This window comes from Mustela nivalis (assembly GCF_964662115.1).
Source record: "Mustela nivalis genome assembly, chromosome: 18".
Lineage (NCBI taxonomy): Eukaryota > Metazoa > Chordata > Mammalia > Carnivora > Mustelidae > Mustela > Mustela nivalis.
Genome location: NC_139037.1, coordinates 35,445,669 through 35,464,599, shown reverse-complemented (window position 1 = coordinate 35,464,599; position 18,931 = coordinate 35,445,669). Strand labels below are relative to the sequence as shown.

The 18,931-nt window shown below is 49.3% G+C and overlaps 1 protein-coding gene across 3 annotated transcripts in view; it reads right to left on the bottom strand.

Annotated features, from left to right (window-relative positions):
- MYLK3 (myosin light chain kinase 3) overlaps positions 1-18,931 on the bottom strand; it is a 39,139-nt gene that overhangs the window by 18,912 nt on the left and 1,296 nt on the right. The window contains exons 1-4 of one of the 3 annotated variants that reach the window (XM_082711011.1): positions 14,071-14,779; positions 8,415-8,505; positions 7,152-7,557; positions 1,666-2,108 (exon numbers count right to left, since the gene is read on the bottom strand). In XM_082711011.1, the coding sequence (XP_082567137.1) occupies positions 1,666-2,108; positions 7,152-7,557; positions 8,415-8,505; positions 14,071-14,547 (1,417 nt within the window). In that variant the 5' untranslated portion in view covers positions 14,548-14,779. Of the gene's footprint in view, positions 1-1,665; positions 2,109-7,151; positions 7,558-8,414; positions 8,506-14,070; positions 14,780-18,931 lie in introns of those variants that run through there. The other 2 variants (XM_082711009.1, XM_082711010.1) reach the window with 2 other exon arrangements.

The window sequence follows — 18,931 nt, the reverse complement described above, 5'->3', positions numbered from 1 at the left end:
AGTATGAACCTAGAAATGTTGCCTGAAATAAAGGACTAAAACAGAACACCAAACACAATGACTTGAGCTGGTTTGCATATTAAGGATTGGGCGACTCCGTGGCAGGCAGTCAGCAGCTTGCGTTGGGTTTCTCTGGGCTTCTTATGGTTCACTCAGAGTGTTCCACCTATAACTCTCCTGCCTCTGAAACCATATACCCCCTGCCGTGAAACCATGGCTATTTGCTCTTGGTTCATCTTTTTTTTTTTTTAAGATTTTATTTTTTTATTTGACAGAGATCACAAGAGAGGCAGGCACAGAGAGAGAGAGAGAGAGAGGGAAGCAGGTTCCCCACTGAGCAGAGAGCCCGATGTGGGGCTCAATCCCAGGACCCTGGGATCATGACCTGAGCCGAAGGCAGAGGTTTTAACCCACTGAGCCACCCAGGTGCCCTGCTCTTAGTTCATCTTAATAAAAGCAGTTTTTGCTCCCCAAAGTAGAAGCTTGAATTTGCCTCGAGAGAATATTGTTCCTTCCTTTTTGTATCTGCAAAAGCAAGCCCTGAGCCCCGGATCACAAAGGTAACAAGTATGGGCTGTTGCTCCTACTACTGCTGTTTTCCTGGGATCTAGAAAGTCTGAGAGAGCCTGGATGCAGAGTGTGTGCCACAGAGATTCCAAATCTAGAATTTGGCTTGAAGTTTCCTTTGCTGCGCACTACGGGCCTTCTGTTCTGAGGGGTCGTAGAGCCACAAGGTTTGCACACAGGTTCTGAAGCCAGACAGGGCAGCACTGTCTCCGTGGCCCTGAGCGTGTTCCTTGACTTCCCGTGTGTTTCCATTTATGCCCCCTCCACCAGCCCATGAGGGGAAACACCGGCACAAAGGCACGTGGCTTGGTACACTGAGAACCCTAAGTTCACGTTGGCTTTATCACCACCCCAAGCCCCAGAAAGGACTCTGGAATCTCCGCCTGGTTTCAGTGGTGTTTTAGGAGTGAAAGGAGGCCTTTGTCCACACTTGGACTGAGTCATACAGGTGAAGAGGAAGCAGCTGGAGATGTCACTATGACAGGGCAACTGCAGAGCCCAGAAGTGGCAAGGGGCCCCGGCATGACCTGCAGAACACACAGCCCTTCCTTGGGGACTTCCTGAAATCCCAGGGCAGGAAATCAGCCTTCCTGCCGCCACATGGGATGAGGGCTCAGACCAAGGAGAGTGTGGCCGTAAGGGCTGGAGGAGTTGAGGACAGTTGGGTCACAAGAGCACAAGGATCCCTCCCACCACCACTGGGACAGAAAGCAGGTCAGCAGCCCCAGCACACCCTTCTGTACCCCAGGACGAGAACTCACTCACTGGGTGCAGTGGCAAATATTGACATCAGTTAATAGATGTTTTTTTTAGCAGGAGCCTTCCCTGGCTCAATCCAGAATGCCACCCATGGTGGAGAGTTCAGTCAGGCTGGTGGCTTTGAGAAATCCACATGGGTTCCTTCCTCCCCTACTGTTATAGCCACCCCAAACTCAGCCCACTGCATCTCCAGGCCTTGTTCTCCAGCCCCAGCAGGTACTGGTAGGCTATTCTAAGTCTTAGGCTCTCCCAGACCTCTCTGGAAGCTGCAGGACGGCACCCTAGGAGTAGGCCCCCAAACTCACTCACCTTGGGGCACCCAGCAATGGGTTCACTTACCCAGAACCACACTCCCAGCTTCAGCTCCAAGGGGCGACCTCCTTCCTGCTTCAGCACCTCCGGCTGTGCAGTCCTTCCCGGGTTCAGGATTTCCTGCTCCCATGCCTGTGTCCTGCTGCCAGCCTGTGGCTCCAGCATCACTTCCTCTGTCCCTCCTGGCCCCGCTTGGTCCCGTGGTGGACTCAGCCCCAGGCCCCTGCTCCTCCTCTGTCTTTACTCTCTCGTGGCTGCTCTGTTTCTGCAGTGGGGAAATCTTGCTGGCTCCTTTCAGGATCTGTTCTTCTGAATTGGTTGCAGGGGTCTGGGGCGTGGGCCCAGATGGGTCCTGCTCACCTGGATGGGCAGCTGTGGGAGCCTCCACAGGCGGCGTGGGTCTGAGGCTGTCCCCTCTTGTCACAAGCATCTCCCCAGGGTTATCTGTCTCCTGTACATGAATGGAGATCCTGGGGCAGAGAAAAAATACGGCCTTAAAAGCAAGGACTTTCAAGTCACCCCGACCTGGGTTCAGATGCCTGCTGCTGCCCCTCAATGATCATGGCTTATTGGCCTCAGTTTCTCATCTGGAAAAAGGGCCCTTGCATTAATTATAATAGTAAGTAAGGTAGGTTGTGTTTAGAACCAGCAGACCCCAATACCTGACTACCTCTGCCCTGACCGGACACCAGGGAGAGGCTGGATTCAGTGAGATGGTACTCTCTGCTCTCAGGATTGCAGGGGATAAGCGGCCAAGGAAGGCTGAAGTAACCTGTGATGGACGCTGGTGGGCACCAGATGTCTATGAAGGCCTTAGAAACCTGCTTCAGCCCCAGGAGGACTGTGGCCTGGAGGCAGGATACCTGAACTCCCCTCTCTAGACCTCAATCTCCCTTTCAGTTAAGTGAAGAAAGCGTGAACCAAGCCAACTATCCCACGGGAAACCCCAGGTCAGGCATATTTTATTAAAATCAGGCAAGAGCGGGGGCCCAGGGTGGCTCAGTTGTTAAACATCCAACACTTGATTTTAGCTCAGGTCATTATCTCAGGGTTGTGGGATCAAGGCCTGTGTGAGGTTTCCCCAGTCAGTGGGAAGTCTGCTTACAACACTGCCTCACCTCTTCGATCTCAACCGCAGCAACTTCTTCCTAGGAACATCGCCAAAGACAAGGAAAGCAAGGGCAAAAAGGAACTATTGGGACTTCAAGATCAAAAGCTTTTGCACAGCAAAGGAAACAGTTAACAAAACCAAAAGACAACTGACAGAATGGGAGAAGATAGTTGCAAACGACATATCAGATAAAGGGCTAGTATCCAAAAATCTATAAAGAACTTAGCAAACTCAACACCCAAAGAACAAATAATCCAATCAAGAAATGGACAGAGGACGTGAACAGACATTTCTGCAAAGAAGACATCCAGATGGCCAACAGACACATGAAAAAGTGCTCCACATCACTCAGCATCAGGGAAATACAAATCAAAACCACAATGAGGTATCACCTCACACCAGTCAGAATGGCTAAAATTAACAAGTCGGGAAATGACAGATACTGGCAAGGATGCAGAGAAAGGGGAACCCTCCTACACTGTTGGTGGGAATGCAAGCTGGTGCAACCACTCTGGAAAACAGCATGGAGGTGCCTCAAAAAGTTGAAAATAGAGCTACCCTATGACCCAGCAATTGCACTACTAGGTATTTACCCTAAAGATACAAATGAAGTGATCAGAAGAGGCACATGTGCCCGAATGTTTATAGCAGCAATGTCCACAATAGCCAAACTATGGAAAGAACCTAGATGTCCATCAATAGATGAATGGAAAAAGAAGATGTGGTATATATACACAATGGAATACTATGCAGCCATCAAAAGAAATGAAATCTTGCCATTTGTGATGACATGGATGGAACTAGAGGGTATCATGCTTAGCGAAATAAGTCAATCCGAGAAAGACAATTATCATATGACCTCCCTAATATGAGGAAGCTGAGAGGCAACATGGGAGGTTTGGGGGGTAGGAAAAGAATAAATGAAACAAGATGGGATCTGGAGGGAGACAAACCATAAGAGACTCTTAATGTCACAAAACAAACTGAGGGTTGCTGGGGGTTGGGCAGTAGGGAGAGGGTGGTGGGTTATGGACATTGGGGAAGCTATGAAGTGTGTAAACCTGGTGATTCACAGACCTGTACCTGCTAATAATATATTATATGTTAATAAAAAAAATTTAAAAATTAAAAAAAAAAAACCACTCTGCCTCTTCCTCTGCCCCTCCCCCCCCCCCTCTCTCTCTCTCTCCCTCCCAGATAAATAAATAAATAAATAAAATCTTTTTTTAAAAAATCGTCAACTAGTCATAGAGACTAGACTTCTTGTTTCTCTTGAACAAATAGGTCTGGCTGTGTTGGGCATGTCTGCATAACCGAGAAGCAGCTCCCATTCCTGACAGACCCGGCTGTACCCTGGCAACGCCACTGGGCCCACTTCACATCCATTTTCATTACCCAGACGTTGCGACATTGGGTTTGGAACCCCAGCTAGAGGTCGGGAAGGCCTTCTGAGCCCTGATGATGTTCAGAGGAAAGGACTTGACCCTGGGAGCCATTACCCCCCGAGTTTAACACTCCCTCTCAGAGTTGCCCCTGTTGTGACTGCTCTTTACAACCCCACTCCTGGGGTCTATGTGAATTGGGGTGGGGGTGAGGAGGTGAGTGTCTGGCATGGACTGAGTCTCACAAGGGAGCCCAGCAGCCTCCTCTCTGGTCTTAGCTCTGGACCGTGTTGCGGGACAACTTTGGACAAGGCCAGCATCAGCTCCCTCTTCTGTCAAACAGAGACATTAATAACTCACAGGAGTGCTGAGAAGCCATGAAGCGGGGAAAGCCCCAAGGGTCCCAAAATGAGGCTCAAGACGGTGCAGCTGCTATGGAAAACCCGCTGATGGTTCCTCAAAAATGTAAAAATAGGACTACCCTATGACCCAGCAATTTCACTTCTTTAAAAAAGTATCTAGAAGAATTTATAACACAGTCTCAAAGAGATAACTTGTACACCTGTGTTCATAGCAGCATTGTTCACAACAACCCAATGTGGAAGCACCACATGTCCACCGAGGGATGAATGGATAAGCAAAATGTATAATATCCATACAATGGAACATTATTCAGCCTTAAAGAGGAAGGAAATCCTGTTACATGCCACCACCTGGGTGAACCTTAAGGACATTATGCTAAGTGAAATAAGCCAGTCACAAAAAAAAAAAAAAAAAAAAAAAAAAGGAAAGAAAAATCCTGAGTCCATTTGTACAATTCCACTTATATGCAGGATCCAGTTGAGGCAGAAAGTGCAGTGGTGGTGGCCAGATCTGGGGGATGGGTAAGATGGGAGTTATTTGATGGTTACAGATTTTCAGATTTGTATCATGAAAGATATTCAACCCTCCTGCACTGTACACTTACAAACGGTTCAGTTGGTAAATGTTACTTTATGTGTTTTTTCACCATGATGACCAAAAAAAAAAAAAAAGTGAGGCTTTTCCCCAGCCGTTGAAGGCCCAGCCGCCTCCCTGAGCTGCAGCCAGTCTTCTGAAAGCAGCACCTACTCCTGGATGCCCCTGACTCAGTACAAGCCTGTCCACAGCCAGCCTTGGGCAGGAAGCAGCCGAAGCCACACACCCCGCAGCCCTGCACCCCTTGGGAGGAGTGAGTGTGGGTTGGTGATGACAGGGTAGGTGCGAAGGGTGGCATCCAAGCCTGGCTCGGGTCTCGTCTCTGCTGAGGGCCATGGGAACTGCAGGAAGCCAGTTGCTGGAAGAGTATCCAGGTGGTCAGGTGACCGGCTGATAAAGCCAAGAGTCACTGCTGTCCCACTTGGTCTTCACACCGAGCAGGGCATGGGATGACCCCAACGCACGGCCACGCATTCCCATGCCGTCGAGCGCCCAAGGCTTTCTGTCCTGCTGCTGCACGGTGCACCCGGGGCAGACGCCGCTGACCACTTCCAGCACCGTGCTCCTCCACCTGCTGCTAGGGCCTTAGCAGCCTCGACACAGGCAGCCTCGGCCCATCAGAGTGGATGCTTGACTTTAAACTCATCTTCTCAAAATATACTCATGTGCTAGCTGAGGACAGGCAGGTAGTGATCTCTCCACTTCCTGAGCCCGGTGGCCGGTCTAGTGCGCCTGAAATTCAGAGAACGGCTAGAACTGACATAGAGAACTTTCCCCTCATGCAGAATCTTTTGGGGGCCCCTAACAAGTTCATGGAAAGTCCACCCCTATCCCTAAAGTCCATGTTTACAGCCCTGACCAGGATCCAGGGAAGCCTACCAGGAATTCCTCCTTTTAGTTGGTTAAGCTCTCCCAGAGGCTCTTATTTCCTTCCAGAACAAAGGCAGACAAATGATCGGGGCTTTTCTGCCAGTCGCCCTAGCACACAGACATCAGCCCCCCTCCCTGCAGCAGGCCTAGAGCAGGGATGGGGCTATGTTACAGATAAAAACAACCCCGGGCAGGTGCAGGAGGGCACCAGACCCTCTTAAGACAGGGAAGCACAATATACTTCCGTGGGCCGTCCTGGGGGCCCAAAGCACTGTTCCACAGGCCTAGGAACATAGGACTAGAGAGAGCTTGGCAGTCAGCAGCCTCCGGCTCTTCATGATCCTGCCCTGTGTCTGCTGAGGGCCAAGCGCTGGTCCAGAGGCTGTGTTCCGAGGTCACAATCCCACCTTCGGGTATAATTGTCTTGAAAGCCCTACTGGATGGACTCAGCCTATTCCAGCCTCCCTGTGAATCCCCATCCTTCTCTCCTCCACTTAGTATTTGGGACCTAATTACATGCTGACCTGAGGAGGCAGGGGGGTACAGTGGTTGGGAGCAGATGCTGGAGTCCAGAAACCTGGATTCAGATCTCAGCTTTGTGACTCCCTAGCTGTACGGCGTTCTCAGCCCATTTCCTCATTTCCTCACTTGCCTCCTGGGATGTTGTGAGAATACAGCAAGACGTGGTCTGTGAAATCTGCGGCCAGTGCCAGCTCCTAGGATTGTGCCGTGAGCCCCAGCTTGTAGCTATTACAACTGCTCTGAGAGCTGGTGGTTCTCAGCCCTGCTCTATATAGGAATCACCCAAGGAGCTTGTAAAAAAAAAAAAAAAGACAGGGAGGAAGGGAGGGAAGGAAGAAGGCAGGAAGGAAGCGTAGGTGAGCTGCACTCCAGACGGAAGAAATCAGACTCTCTGGGCATTGGTATTTTAAAAATTGCTTTCAGGCATAAAAAATAAAAAATTATATAAAAAAAAAAATTGCTTTCAGGCGATTTGAATGGGCACCAGGTGAGAAACGGTGCTCAAAATTCCCAAAAGCAGTGCCTACACCTTCTCCTGTCTTGCCCTCAAGAAGCCAGCCAGCGCGGCAGACAGTGGGCACTCTATCCCAGCAGCTAGCCTCTTGGTCGTGCTCCCGCTGAGGGGCTGCCGTTAATTCCCGCCCTGGCCAGCATGGAGGAGCACCCCTTACCTGGCAGGCGTTTCTCCACCACCATGAGCTGCCTTGGCTTGAGCTGGCAGCCCTGGAGTGAGCCTCACGCCTGCCTCTGAGGGCTGCGGGTCAGGCCCGCTGAATGACGATCCTTGGTCTGTACTGGGTAAAGCTTCCTGGCTGGTGGAGGCTTCACTGACCCTGTTGGATGCTGCAGACAATTCCAGGCCAGTCCCAGGGCTCTCAGTGAATGCTTCAGGAGCTTTGGCTTCGGCCTCTGTGTGCAGCGGCAGGAGGCCAAGGGGCACTTGGGCTGGGCCAGGAACTCCTTCTTCCTGCCCTGGTTGGGCCTCTGCTTGGGTGGGGAGGTCAGATCCTATCTCGGAAGCATTGACGGGGGTCAGCCTCTCCTCTGTCCCCTCTGGCAGGTTCGCCTTCTGGCTCTCTACAGGAAAATCAGCAGCATAAAAATGCATTTCTATATGGATGAGTCGAGCCTAAAGATACTGCAAAGGATATGCAAAGGCCATGCAGGGAAACATGTTTATAATAGGCAGACTGGAAACAACCCAAGTGACCAAGAGTAGGAGGCTGGTTGACTAAACCACGGCCCAGCACCCAGACACTGCACAGCCATAGAAAATAGACACGAATATCTCCAGATGTGGCCATGGACTGATCTCAAGATGTACTGTAAGTGGAAAAGAATCAGGTGGAGAAAAGTGGGTCTGGTGTGCTTCTGTTTCTCTAGGAAGGGAGGATGTGTGTGTGTGTGTGTGTGTGTGTGTGCGCGCGTGTGCACGCGCCTGCGCACGAATGTGCACATGCAGGTGCATGTGTATAACCACTGATAACATGGCCCAAGGACACACAAAGAAAGACAAAAAATTTTGTGAATGGTTCCATGTGCAAGGGAAGAAAAAAGAAAAGCCAGACTTCTCTTAATACCCCTTGTTTTGTCCATTTGACTTCAGAACCATGTCAATATTACCCAAAATGGTACAAGAAAATGAAACTTGAATAAAAGCAATCTACAAAGATGTAGAGCAAAGTGAAATAGACCTGAGATTCAAGTTGGTGGCATAGCTTACGCAGAAAAGAGCTAGTCCAAGTGACTTAAAACAGCAGTGTATAGTGGAATATATAGAAAGGATAAAAGAAAAATGAAAAGGGGGAAAATAAATAAAGAAAATTTAAAAATTAGTTAAATAGATTTAAAAAGGAAAAAATAAAAAATATCTTTTTATTCTGAAACCATGATGTGTGTGCATCATGGAACACAGCAAACAGGACCCCACTCACCTTCCCAAGGCCCCCTGATCTCAGCTTGCACAGCTCTGGTGCTCAGCGCATGCTTTGGCTTTGCTCCTTTCTCTTCCACTCGATCTTTGTTCTGAAAGAACAATCATCATCATCAACGTCATTGTTCAGGACACAGACATTGGCTGAACACCTACCATGTGCTTGAGGTAGAATTATTTAGATTACTTCACCTGGTCTCACGGTAATACTAGAGGATAGATATTGCTACTGCCATTTTAGAGATAAAGACACAAAGTCACAAATTCTTTCTAATGTGTCCTTACATTGCCAGTAAGGGAAAGACCTGACGCGGCTTCTTAATGGACTGGACGTCAAAATACTTAGACCCAGGGATGGAAGATAAATTTCAAGTGTCAATTCAGATCATTCAGTCATGGCTATTACAGTCCTGGCTTGGCTTGGATTCTAAAGTCAGATTGACCCATGCCTGTTTAGGGGGCTAGGGGCAAGGAGGAGGGTTGGAAGAGTGCCCCCATCAATTAATAATGCCTGCCAGGGAGCTGGTGCCTCCTACCGTCACCCCTTTACTATACAGTAGCGTGGCCAGAAGCACAGCCTCTCTGGACTCTGGAGCCAGACCCTGCTGGGTTTAAACCCCATCTTCACCCCTCAGCCTCCCTTTCCTCATCTGTGAAATGGCGAGAATAATGTTATCTGCTTCATAGAGTTAGTAAGAGGTTTGGAGGAGTTGATCTGTGGAATGTCCTGACTAATGTGCCCAGCGCATGGTAAGTGCTCGGTAGCTCTAGGGATTTTGTGGCGCCTGAGACAGGGAGCACTCTGTCTTCAAGGAGCCAACGGATTGAGGGACGGATCAAATGTGTAAGGCCCAGAGAAGCTCTCGGCAGCTCTTCCTTTAACTCTGAGTGCTCTGTACCAGGCCAGTGCTCTTACTCCTGAAATGGTAGGAACATTCAGTATTTCTAAGTATAAATATTTCTATAGGACCTGACTCCTTGCTGGGTCCCTTTGGTGCTTCTAAAGGTTTTAAGACTTGGGGACAGCCCCTAAGACTCCTCCTGGTCCTTATCACACCAGCAGGTCTGGTCAAGGCACTCACCCCTGAAGGCCCTTTCCCTGGCCTCACCCACAGATGCCCCAACTGGAGCCCAAATGAGCTTGAGACACATTTTGTTTGGCCCACACAGCATTTTCAATTTTTAAATTTGTTATCAACACTTTAAATCTAGGAGACTTTTTTTTTTTTTTTTAATCTGACAGACAGAGATCATAAGTAAGCAGAGAGGCAGGCAGAGAGAGAGAGAGAGAGAGAGAGAGAGGAGGAAGCAGGCTCCCTGCAGAGCAGAGAGCCTAATGTGGGGCTCGATCCCAGGACCCTGGGATCACAGCCTGAGCCAAAGGCAGAGGCTTTAACCCACTGAGCCACCCAGGTGCCCGAAATCTAGGAGACTTTTACATTAAAATTCTAAGTTCCCTTTCGGGGCTTAGGATTGTTCTCTATTCTCATTGTGGTGTATATACTTGTTGAACTGTGTACTCAAACGTACTTTGTGTGGTGTGTGCCATTTATTGTATGTAAATTATGCCTTAATAAAACTGATTAGGGGCGCCTGGGTGGCTCAATGGGTTAAGCCGCTGCCTTCGGCTCAGGTCATAATCTCAGGGTCCTGGGATCGAGCCCCGCATCGGGCTCTCTGCTCAGCAGGGAGCCTGCTTCCCCTCTCTCTCTGCCTGCTTCTCTGCCTGCCTGTAGTCTCTGTCTATCAAATAAATAAATAAAATCTTTAAAAAAAAAATCTGAAGATCTGACAATGTTAAACTCATGGCAAAAATCGGCTGGAGCAGTTCCCACTAACTGGGGCACCAGTCCCACAACTTTAGAATGCCTCCCCGGCACTGAGAAGGGTTGGTTCCACTTTTTTTTCCTATGCTATACCCACTTCTCTCAATCCTACTACCTGCTCATCCCATTGGGATTCCAGCACACCAAGTTCTGTCCTTTTGAGGGTACAGCACATGGGAACACCTAGCCTTGCACCTGGCATGTGCTAGGCACTTAATAAATAAACACCAGCTGTTGTCATCGTGATTAGCACAGCACCATCAAGGTGACCCGGATCCCCTTACTCAGCAGAGACCGCTCCCTGGACCTCTTTCTGCAGACTCGGTCCTGCCACCCCCGGAGCTGGGGGAACTGGAAGCATTATCACGGGACGCCTCCTGTTTCACCCCGGTAGAGAGGGACTCGAACAAACTGTCCTTTGGCAGACCTTGTTGGGCTCAGCATGTCCTCTCCCTCCCTCTGCTCTTGGTGTAGGTAGACACACACACACACACACACACACGCAAACACACACACACACACAGCTGCGTCATGTCTTCAGGGCTCACTCAGAGGAAGGAGAAGAGACCCTCGACACCATTTAGAGGACTGGTGTCTTCTGAACAGCTTGCTTATGATTTGGGCCCAGGCCTGGCTGAGCTTGACCCTGTCCTTCAGGAGAGAGCACCTAACTTTTAGTAATAATCTAATTCACTGTTACAACCAAAATGATATCCTGCTGGGCACTTCAGAAAACCCAAGGAGGACCTTCACAAACTCCCGACACCATTTTCTTTTTTCTTTTTTTTTTTTTTTTTACTTCTTAAACATTTTTTTAATTCCAGTAGAGTTATTATACAGTGTTATGGGACACCTGGGTGGCTCAGTGGGTTAAGCCTCTGCCTTCAGCCCAGGTCATGATCTCAGGGTCCTGGGATCGAGCCCCACTTCAGGCTCTCTACTCAATGGGGAGCCTACTCCCCCCCCCCTCTCTCTGCCTGCCTCTCTGCCTACTTGTAATCTCTCTCTCTGTCAAATAAATAAATAAAATCTTTTTTAAAAGATGCCTTAACTTCTAGATATAAATGCTGATGTTTGTGGAGGAAATGATCCAATGTCTCAGATTGGCTTCAAAATAATCTAGAGAGACGGAAGTCAGTGGGGAAGACATGCAATAACATTGGCCTCCTGTTACAGGTTTGTAGGGTTCATGATACTAATCTCTATTTTTATAAATGTTTGAAAATTTTCATATAAAAAATTCGTATTTTGAAAAAATTTTCAAAGTGCTAAAAAAAAAAAAACACATGCTCAGTAAGATCTCAGTTTTCAATCACCACATAGGCAAAGAATTAAAAAGTTGGATAATATGTTTTGTTAGCTAAACGGGAGGCAACAAGCCCTCCCATATGCTACCAACAGGAGACTAAACTGAAATAACTCCTTTGAAGGTCAGTTTGGCTTTATGTACACAACCTTACCCTTTGGCTTCACCCTGCCACTTCTAGGAGTGTATGGTAGAGATAAGCTCACACTTCTGTGGATATTCACTGCACCGTTATTTATATAGCTAAAAATGACAAATAATATAGCCAAACAATGATGTGGGGCTGGTTAGCAAATTAAGACACATCCCCCAACTGGAGCACACTACAACTTTAAGAACGAGGAAGCTTTCTATGTGTACATATGAAATAGTGCCCAAAATACATTAAGTTAAAAAATCAAGGTCAGAATAAGGTGATTAATATTTGAGTTAAAATCAAGAGGTGGTGTTTACAGATAAACAGACTCTGTCTGGGAGGTTCTGCGGGAAACAGGCACCTATAACTGCATGGGGAGGAGGGTAGTCCTAGGGCCTGGGGGCTGGAGTAGGAGGAAGACATGCTCTTTATACCACACGAAGCAGGCGCGTAACTGCTTAGCCATTTGAGCCCCCCAGGAACCCCCCCATGAATGTCTTTTACCACATGCATAAATCATATCACAGTAATTTTCTTTAAAGCTGAGGTTGATGGGACACCTGGGTGGTTCAGTCAGTTAAGCATCTGACTCTTGATTTTGGCCCAGGTCATGATTTCAGGGTTGTGAGTTCAAGCTGGGTGTGAAGCCTGCTTAAAATTCTCTCTCTCTCTCTCTTTCTTTCAGGCCTCGGTGGCTCATTGGGTTAAACCTCTGCCTTCAGCCCAGGTCACAATCTCAAGGTCCTGAAATCAAGCCCCTGCATCCGGCTGGCTCTCTGCTCAGCAGGGAGCCTACTTCCTCCTCTCTCTCAGCTTGCCTCTCTGCCTACTTGAGACCTCTCTCTCTCTGTGTCAAATAAATAAATAAAATCTTAAAAAAAAATTCTCGGGGTGCCTGGGTGGCTCAGTGGGTTAAAGCCTCTGCCTTCAGCTTGGATCCCAGGGTCCTGGGATCGAGCCCCACATCGGGCTCTCTGCTTGGCAGGTAGCCTGCTTCCTCCTCTCTGCCTGCTTGTGATCTCTGTCTGTCAAATAAATAAATAAAATCTTAAAAAAAAAAAATTCTCTCTCCTCTGCCCCTCCCCCACTTCACCTTCTCCTCCTTTATTTATTTGCCAGTGAGAGAGAGACCAAGTGAGTACACACAAGCAGGCAGAGAGGCAGGCAGAGGTAGCGAGAGAAGCAGGTTCCCTGCCGAGCAAGGAGCCCGATGCGGGACTCGATCCCGTGACCCTGGGATCATGACCTGAGCCGAGGGCAGCGGCTTAACCCACTGAGCCACCCAGGCGCTCCCTTCTCCCCCTTTAAAAAATAAATAAATAAATATAAAGTCCGGGTTGCTTATCAGTGAAAAAGCAGAAGGTCACATCTCCCCTGCAGGCAAGCCTCATAGGAGAGGTGCAGAAAGTGGGGAGCTGGGTGGGGGAGGGGCATACCTTGGCCAAGGCTGTAGGACAGGGGTGGGGGAAGGGGTCAGCAGGGTGAGCTCTGGCCTGGCTGGGGATGAGGAAAGAAGACACACTCCTGAAGCCTTGCTCCTGTGAAAGCCTCGGAGCTGACACAGAGTGCAGCACGGCCTCCTGTAGACCCCACCTTATCTCTTTCCAGAGGTTGGTGGATAACTATAGTGATCTGAAATGGTGGCTCCAGGCTGTCTGAAGGTTGCTAAGTGGCTGACTCTTAGCTGTTCCCTCCCAAACAGTATTGCCTCCATACACCACACACATAAACACACACACACACACACACCAGCCAAACTTCCATTAGCCAGCGGGTTTGATTATGCAATCCTAGGGAACAGCCGCTCCCAGAAATGCCACACTCCACCCCCAGGCTCCGGCTCCTTCATGGCCTCTGTCCCCCGGGGGTCACTGTCAACACTCATCTTCCAACAAGCAGCTGCACACTCCGCCCACTCTGGGACCCAGCATAGGTTGGGGACAGGAAGGGGAGGGTTCTAAAAGGGGGGTTCTGTTGGGGCAAATTGGCTCCCACCTGTTTCTCACTCTAGGTGTGACAAAACAGAAAGGAGCAAAAAGAAGTCACTCGTACATCCAACAAGCTTCACTGTCCTCCTCTCCCTAATGACCCATTTACCCCCACTTCTAGTTGCTCTGAAGCTGCCCAAGGCCCCCGCAGACCTCACTGAGGCACTGCTTCTTCCTTTCCCTAGGAAGAGCGGCCTGTCAGTGACCTGTCTGGAAATCTACCTGTGACCATTAAGGTTCAGTCTCTCCTCTTCCCCATCAACAGGTCATGCAGATGGCACAGGAAAGGAACAAGACTTCCTAGTGCTTCTAAGCCTAGCCGTCTGGCTAGCATCCCCACCAGGACCACGGGGTCTCCCTTTCAGCCAGAAGGGTACAGGGGTAAGGAAGCAGGAACCAACCTCCAAAGGGCCATCAGCCAGGCTTCCTTTCCTCCAGGGGACACTCCCTTGCATGATGAAATCCACCACCTTCGAGTTCTGGAACACGGCCCCCACCAAAGCTATGGCCTTGTCCACGGCCACTACCATCCTGAACAGGGCTTCAAGCCTGGCGCCATGCTGGGCAGCCTCCTGCCGCACAGCCCTCACCAGCTCCAGGACCTCTGGCCACCCAGCCTGTGAGTCAGCTGGAGGAGTGTGGTCAGACCCACCCGGACCCAGAATCTGAGAGGTCTCCAGCCGGTGTAGGCCTTGCTCCAGATGGCCCATTCCTTGGTACACACACTGCAGTTTCTCCGTGACATCTTCTTGGAAATGCAAGAGTTTGTCCACCTTCTCATTTAGCGCATTAAGCTTTTTGTCCATGGTGGTTAAGCAGGCCTTGCCTGACACCGGCAGCCCTCGGGTCTCCAGGCCCTCCTTGGAGGCTCCGGACATCCTGATGCGGGCTTGACAAGGGTGAGGAATCAGAAGAGCCTCAGACTCCTGGCTTTTACTTGGGCAGTGGTACCTGGCAGTTCATTGTTCTTGACAGCTAACAGTCTCGCCCTGCAGCGCCAACCCACACAGATCCTCTGGGTGGTTTAGGGAGTCCAGGGAACCAGTCTCTCTCTGAGCCTTTGCCTTTGCTTATCTCCCACTCTGCTGTGGCCACGAGTGACAGGCTGGGTTTTGGCAAGGCGCTTCTCCTTGGGGCCCTTTTGACATCACGGCAGCATTTGACATTCCTCTCTGAGAGGGTGCTGATGGGCAAATATTTTAAGAATCTGCCCAAGGCAGGCAGGGGTTTGGATAGTTGAAATGAAAGGTTAGAAGAAAGGGGGTCCTTTAGGTAATGAACCAGAATGCTGGACTTTACAAGGGGCCTCAGGGATCCCCAGGCAGGGTAAGACCTTTAGCGGTCCAAAGCTCTGTGGCGCACGCAGTATCCTTCCTGCCCCAAACACTGAATTCACAAAGAAAAAATAAATAAATAAATGTGAGGCCATTCTGATTTTTGCCATGATAAAAATGTTGATGCTTCTGCAAATTAAAATCAAATTTCTGGCGCCCCTACTTTGCAGGTGCCCCCAAATAAGTGTTTGGGCTGCCTGTGGGGTGTACCTTCAGGTCCCTCCCCACAATGGGCCCTCAGTCACTAGCTGCTTGTACCTAAAAATAGAAGTAAGGGAAAATGGCTTAGGCTACTCGCCAGGTGCCATCCCTCAGGTCATGTTCTGCACAGATCCCTCTGGAGCATAGCTGCCAGGGGTCTCCTGCTATCCCCCACCCCACCCCACCCCACCCCACCCCCTACACTACTCCTCCAGCACTGACTACACACGCAGATGTGGGGCACCCAATCTCTCTATGCTTAAACAGACATAGTAGCAGCCTAGAGGGCACAGGGGGCTGGGTTTCCTGTAGTTTCCAAACGTTTTAGCTTCAAAACCCTTGGTTCAAATGGAACTGTTACAGAAGCATCGATAAATAAAGCAGATAAAGGAGATGCTCAGGCTGACACTGAGGTGGGGCACCAGGAGTCACCACAGAGTCCCTAGGCCGCTGGGGAGCCACTGACTGACACCATTTTCTTCCAGGTCCTCCTACAGAAAAAGTTAAGGGAGAGGGAATTTGTCCAAGGTCATCCCAGCCCAAGGCCTCCTGAGGCTAACGCAGCTTTGTCAATGCTGGCTGGCCCCGCGGTGTGGGGGCAGGGAGGTGTCTTTAGTGACCTGCTGAGTTTCCCCCTTCTGAATAAAAGCAATCATGAGAATGAACTTTGACCTGGAAATCTGACATCTGAAAACACCCTTAAGTCATTTTGCTATTTTAAGCTACAGGGGACTCGCAAGCCCGGGGTACCAGCTAGACAAGTGCAGCTTGACTGACCACCAACCCCTCACTACCCGTCGCATTGCCGGGCTAGCTGCCCTCAGCCGTCTGTGTAGAAATCCAGACCCATTTCTGGGGCATAGTCCTGGGTGTCAGTGGCAGAATGGCCTGGAGCTCAAAAGAACCTTCGTCTCTTAGAGCAATGTGATTTAAAACAAATACATAAATAAGCTCTCCTTGGAAAAAGAAATTTGGGGAACGCTGTGCTCCAGCTCCTCTCGGGGATTCACAGTGCCCTTCCATGGACCTCATCTGCCAAAGAAAGAAAGCAGCGCCTGACCAGGGAATCCCTCCTTCCCCTGCACTTATCTCCTCATACTGCTCTGTGGGACGAGGGGTCCCTGGATCACTCTTTGGGAAGCGGCGCCCTAGAGAAATCTCTGGTTCTAACACCAGTTCCATGTCTGCCCTACAGCAGGTAGGGGTAATTGAAAGAGACAGACCAGCTTCCAGAAAGGAGTTTCCACCAGCGTGAACCACAGGCAGCTGCTGTGGGGACCTTCTGAGCAGCCTACATCCAGTCAAGCCTGGGCTTAATAAAGTCTGGACACAGATCTTGAAAGTCCAGCTGAACCCAAAGAAAAACAAACATCCCAGACACACATCTATTTTGAAAGCTAATTATTTAAATTACAGAAGGATTTGTCCCGGGTCTCCCTGAAGCAACAAGGGGTTGCAAGTCAGCTGGGGTTGTAGAAATGTGCCTGCTGTGATCGTCACTGTTCTGGAACCCCCCTGGAAGTTTCCTGAGCCCATAATAGTCACTGAGCTTGCCTCAGTCCCCCAGTGCACCAACATGCCTGGCAAGTGCAGGGTATTCAATACAACCGTATGGAAAGAATGAGCTAAGGGGGGACCCTGGCTGAGCAGGAGGCTGGGCTGAGTTTCGGGAGACTTGGGGAAGGGGGAAACTGCAGCTAGGGTTTCCCAGAACAAAAAAGTACAGGGCAGAACACCTTGACAATTCCCAGAAGTAAGCTCTGGGACCTTCTGAGGAAAAGTTCGAAATATGCCAACAGGTGAAATCCTGAAGGCTTCTTTGATGAAAAAGAGCAGCCAGGAGGACCAGCTTTGAATCCCTTACATTTCTCTGCTTAGAGGAGAAGTGAGTTCTGTGAGGGCTGAGGCATGGCTTCTCTTCAACTCTCCCTGATGTACAGGACACAGCAAGAACCATGGGCAATTCTTTCGGGGGCAATGGTGCCTGCCCAGAGGAGAGAAGAGGCATTCCACCCCTCAAGCCAAGTGAGCACAGACCAGAGAAGAGGCAGTCCTGCTGGATGGGTACAGAGTAGCAAATCCAATGACACTTCATCTTTCTTGGGTGAAGACAGGACAGCTGATGCACTCGCAGAAAAACACAGACTGACCTCTGTTTGCCATAGGCTGGGATAAAACCACACCAAACCCAAGACTCTTACGTGGCCTTTCTGGTGACAGCCGGCCTTCCCTGTACAACCCCAGAGGCACTGTGGACCCTGAGGTCCCAGGTGGACTAAGAGGGGAGCAGAAATGCAAGGCTAAGGAGTCCATTCCAAAGCAGTGACTCTCCCCCTTCACCACCTCTGCACAGAACAGGCACAGCCAAGAGAGGCCCCACTCTCCCTGGAGAAGAGAGGTCAGTTTCTGGAGAAATTCGATGGTCCATAATACAACAGTTCTATATGCTGGCACTGGCGATTCCTGAGACCCCCTCATCTGACCATCCTCAATAGGCCAGCCAGTCAACAAGCTTCAACCTCTCACCCAGTTTTTTGTGCCTTATTCTGAAATATGCCCAGATAAGAAATGATCGCCTGGTAGTCAAACAAAGCCCCCGTGATGAAAAGGAGAGTTCCCCAAAACAGAAACATAACTTTGGAGAAAACCCAGAAAACAAGAAACAGAAGAAACAGCAGAAAGTTTCAAAAAGCCTGTCCTTAGTTGCTATGGGCAAGTGCAAAAGGCTATCCCACCCATTAAAAAAGAAGGTGTTATGGAGAAAGAACAGGCATAGAATAAAAGAGAGGTCTTGAAAATTAAAAGTCTGTGGGTTAAAAATTTTAAATCCAATACGGAGATGAGAAAATAAAGTTAAGATAATATCCCAGAAAGGAGAATTAAAAGATGGTGATGCCGGGGCGCCTGGGTGGCTCAGTGGGTTAAAGCCTCTGCTTTCGGCTCAGGTCATGATCCCAGGGTCCTGAGATCGAGCCCCACATCGGATTCCCTGCTCAGCAGGAAGCCTGCTTCCTCCTCTCTCTCTGTCTGCCTCTCTGCCTACTTGTGATCTCTGTCTGTCAAATAAATAAATAAATCTTTAAAAAAAAAAAAAAAGATGGTGATGCCTACCTAGGGAGAGAAGAGATGACAGACCATGGACCTAACCCCACATTTCATTCCCTGGAGTTTCAGAAGGGAAAAAGAAAGCGGGAGGGAATTTATCAAAGAAATAGTACAGTCATTATGCAATTTGAGAACACAGGGATAGAGAAAAGATTACAAAGCTCCCCAAAACCTGAAAGAAAAAAAAAATCACATCCCAAGGAACTAGACTCAGGATAATATCAGACCTCTCATCCTAAAAACAACTGGCCTCTGGAATCCAGGCAGGACGTAGAATTCTAGGTTCGAGATTTGAAGACACTGCATCTTTGTCAGAGGACAGAAGGAAGCAGTTTAAGACTTGCAAAGATGTTTAAAAAAAATGTAAGCGCTCTTTGAAAGAGGCACTAAAGTGATTTATTTTTCAGGAAAGAGCATTCACGGAATATTGTTCACACTATGATGCCATAACGGGGTCACCGCTTCACGGGGTTAAAACAGGGATGTTGTTAGGATGGGGAAGGAGGGGGAGTGACAAGGCTGAATCGACTCTCTTCATAGGAAGCACACAGATCTGGTAGGAAACTGATGGGGAGGAACGCAGAGGCAAATGCAGACAAATGCCAGGCGAAAGAGCTAAAAG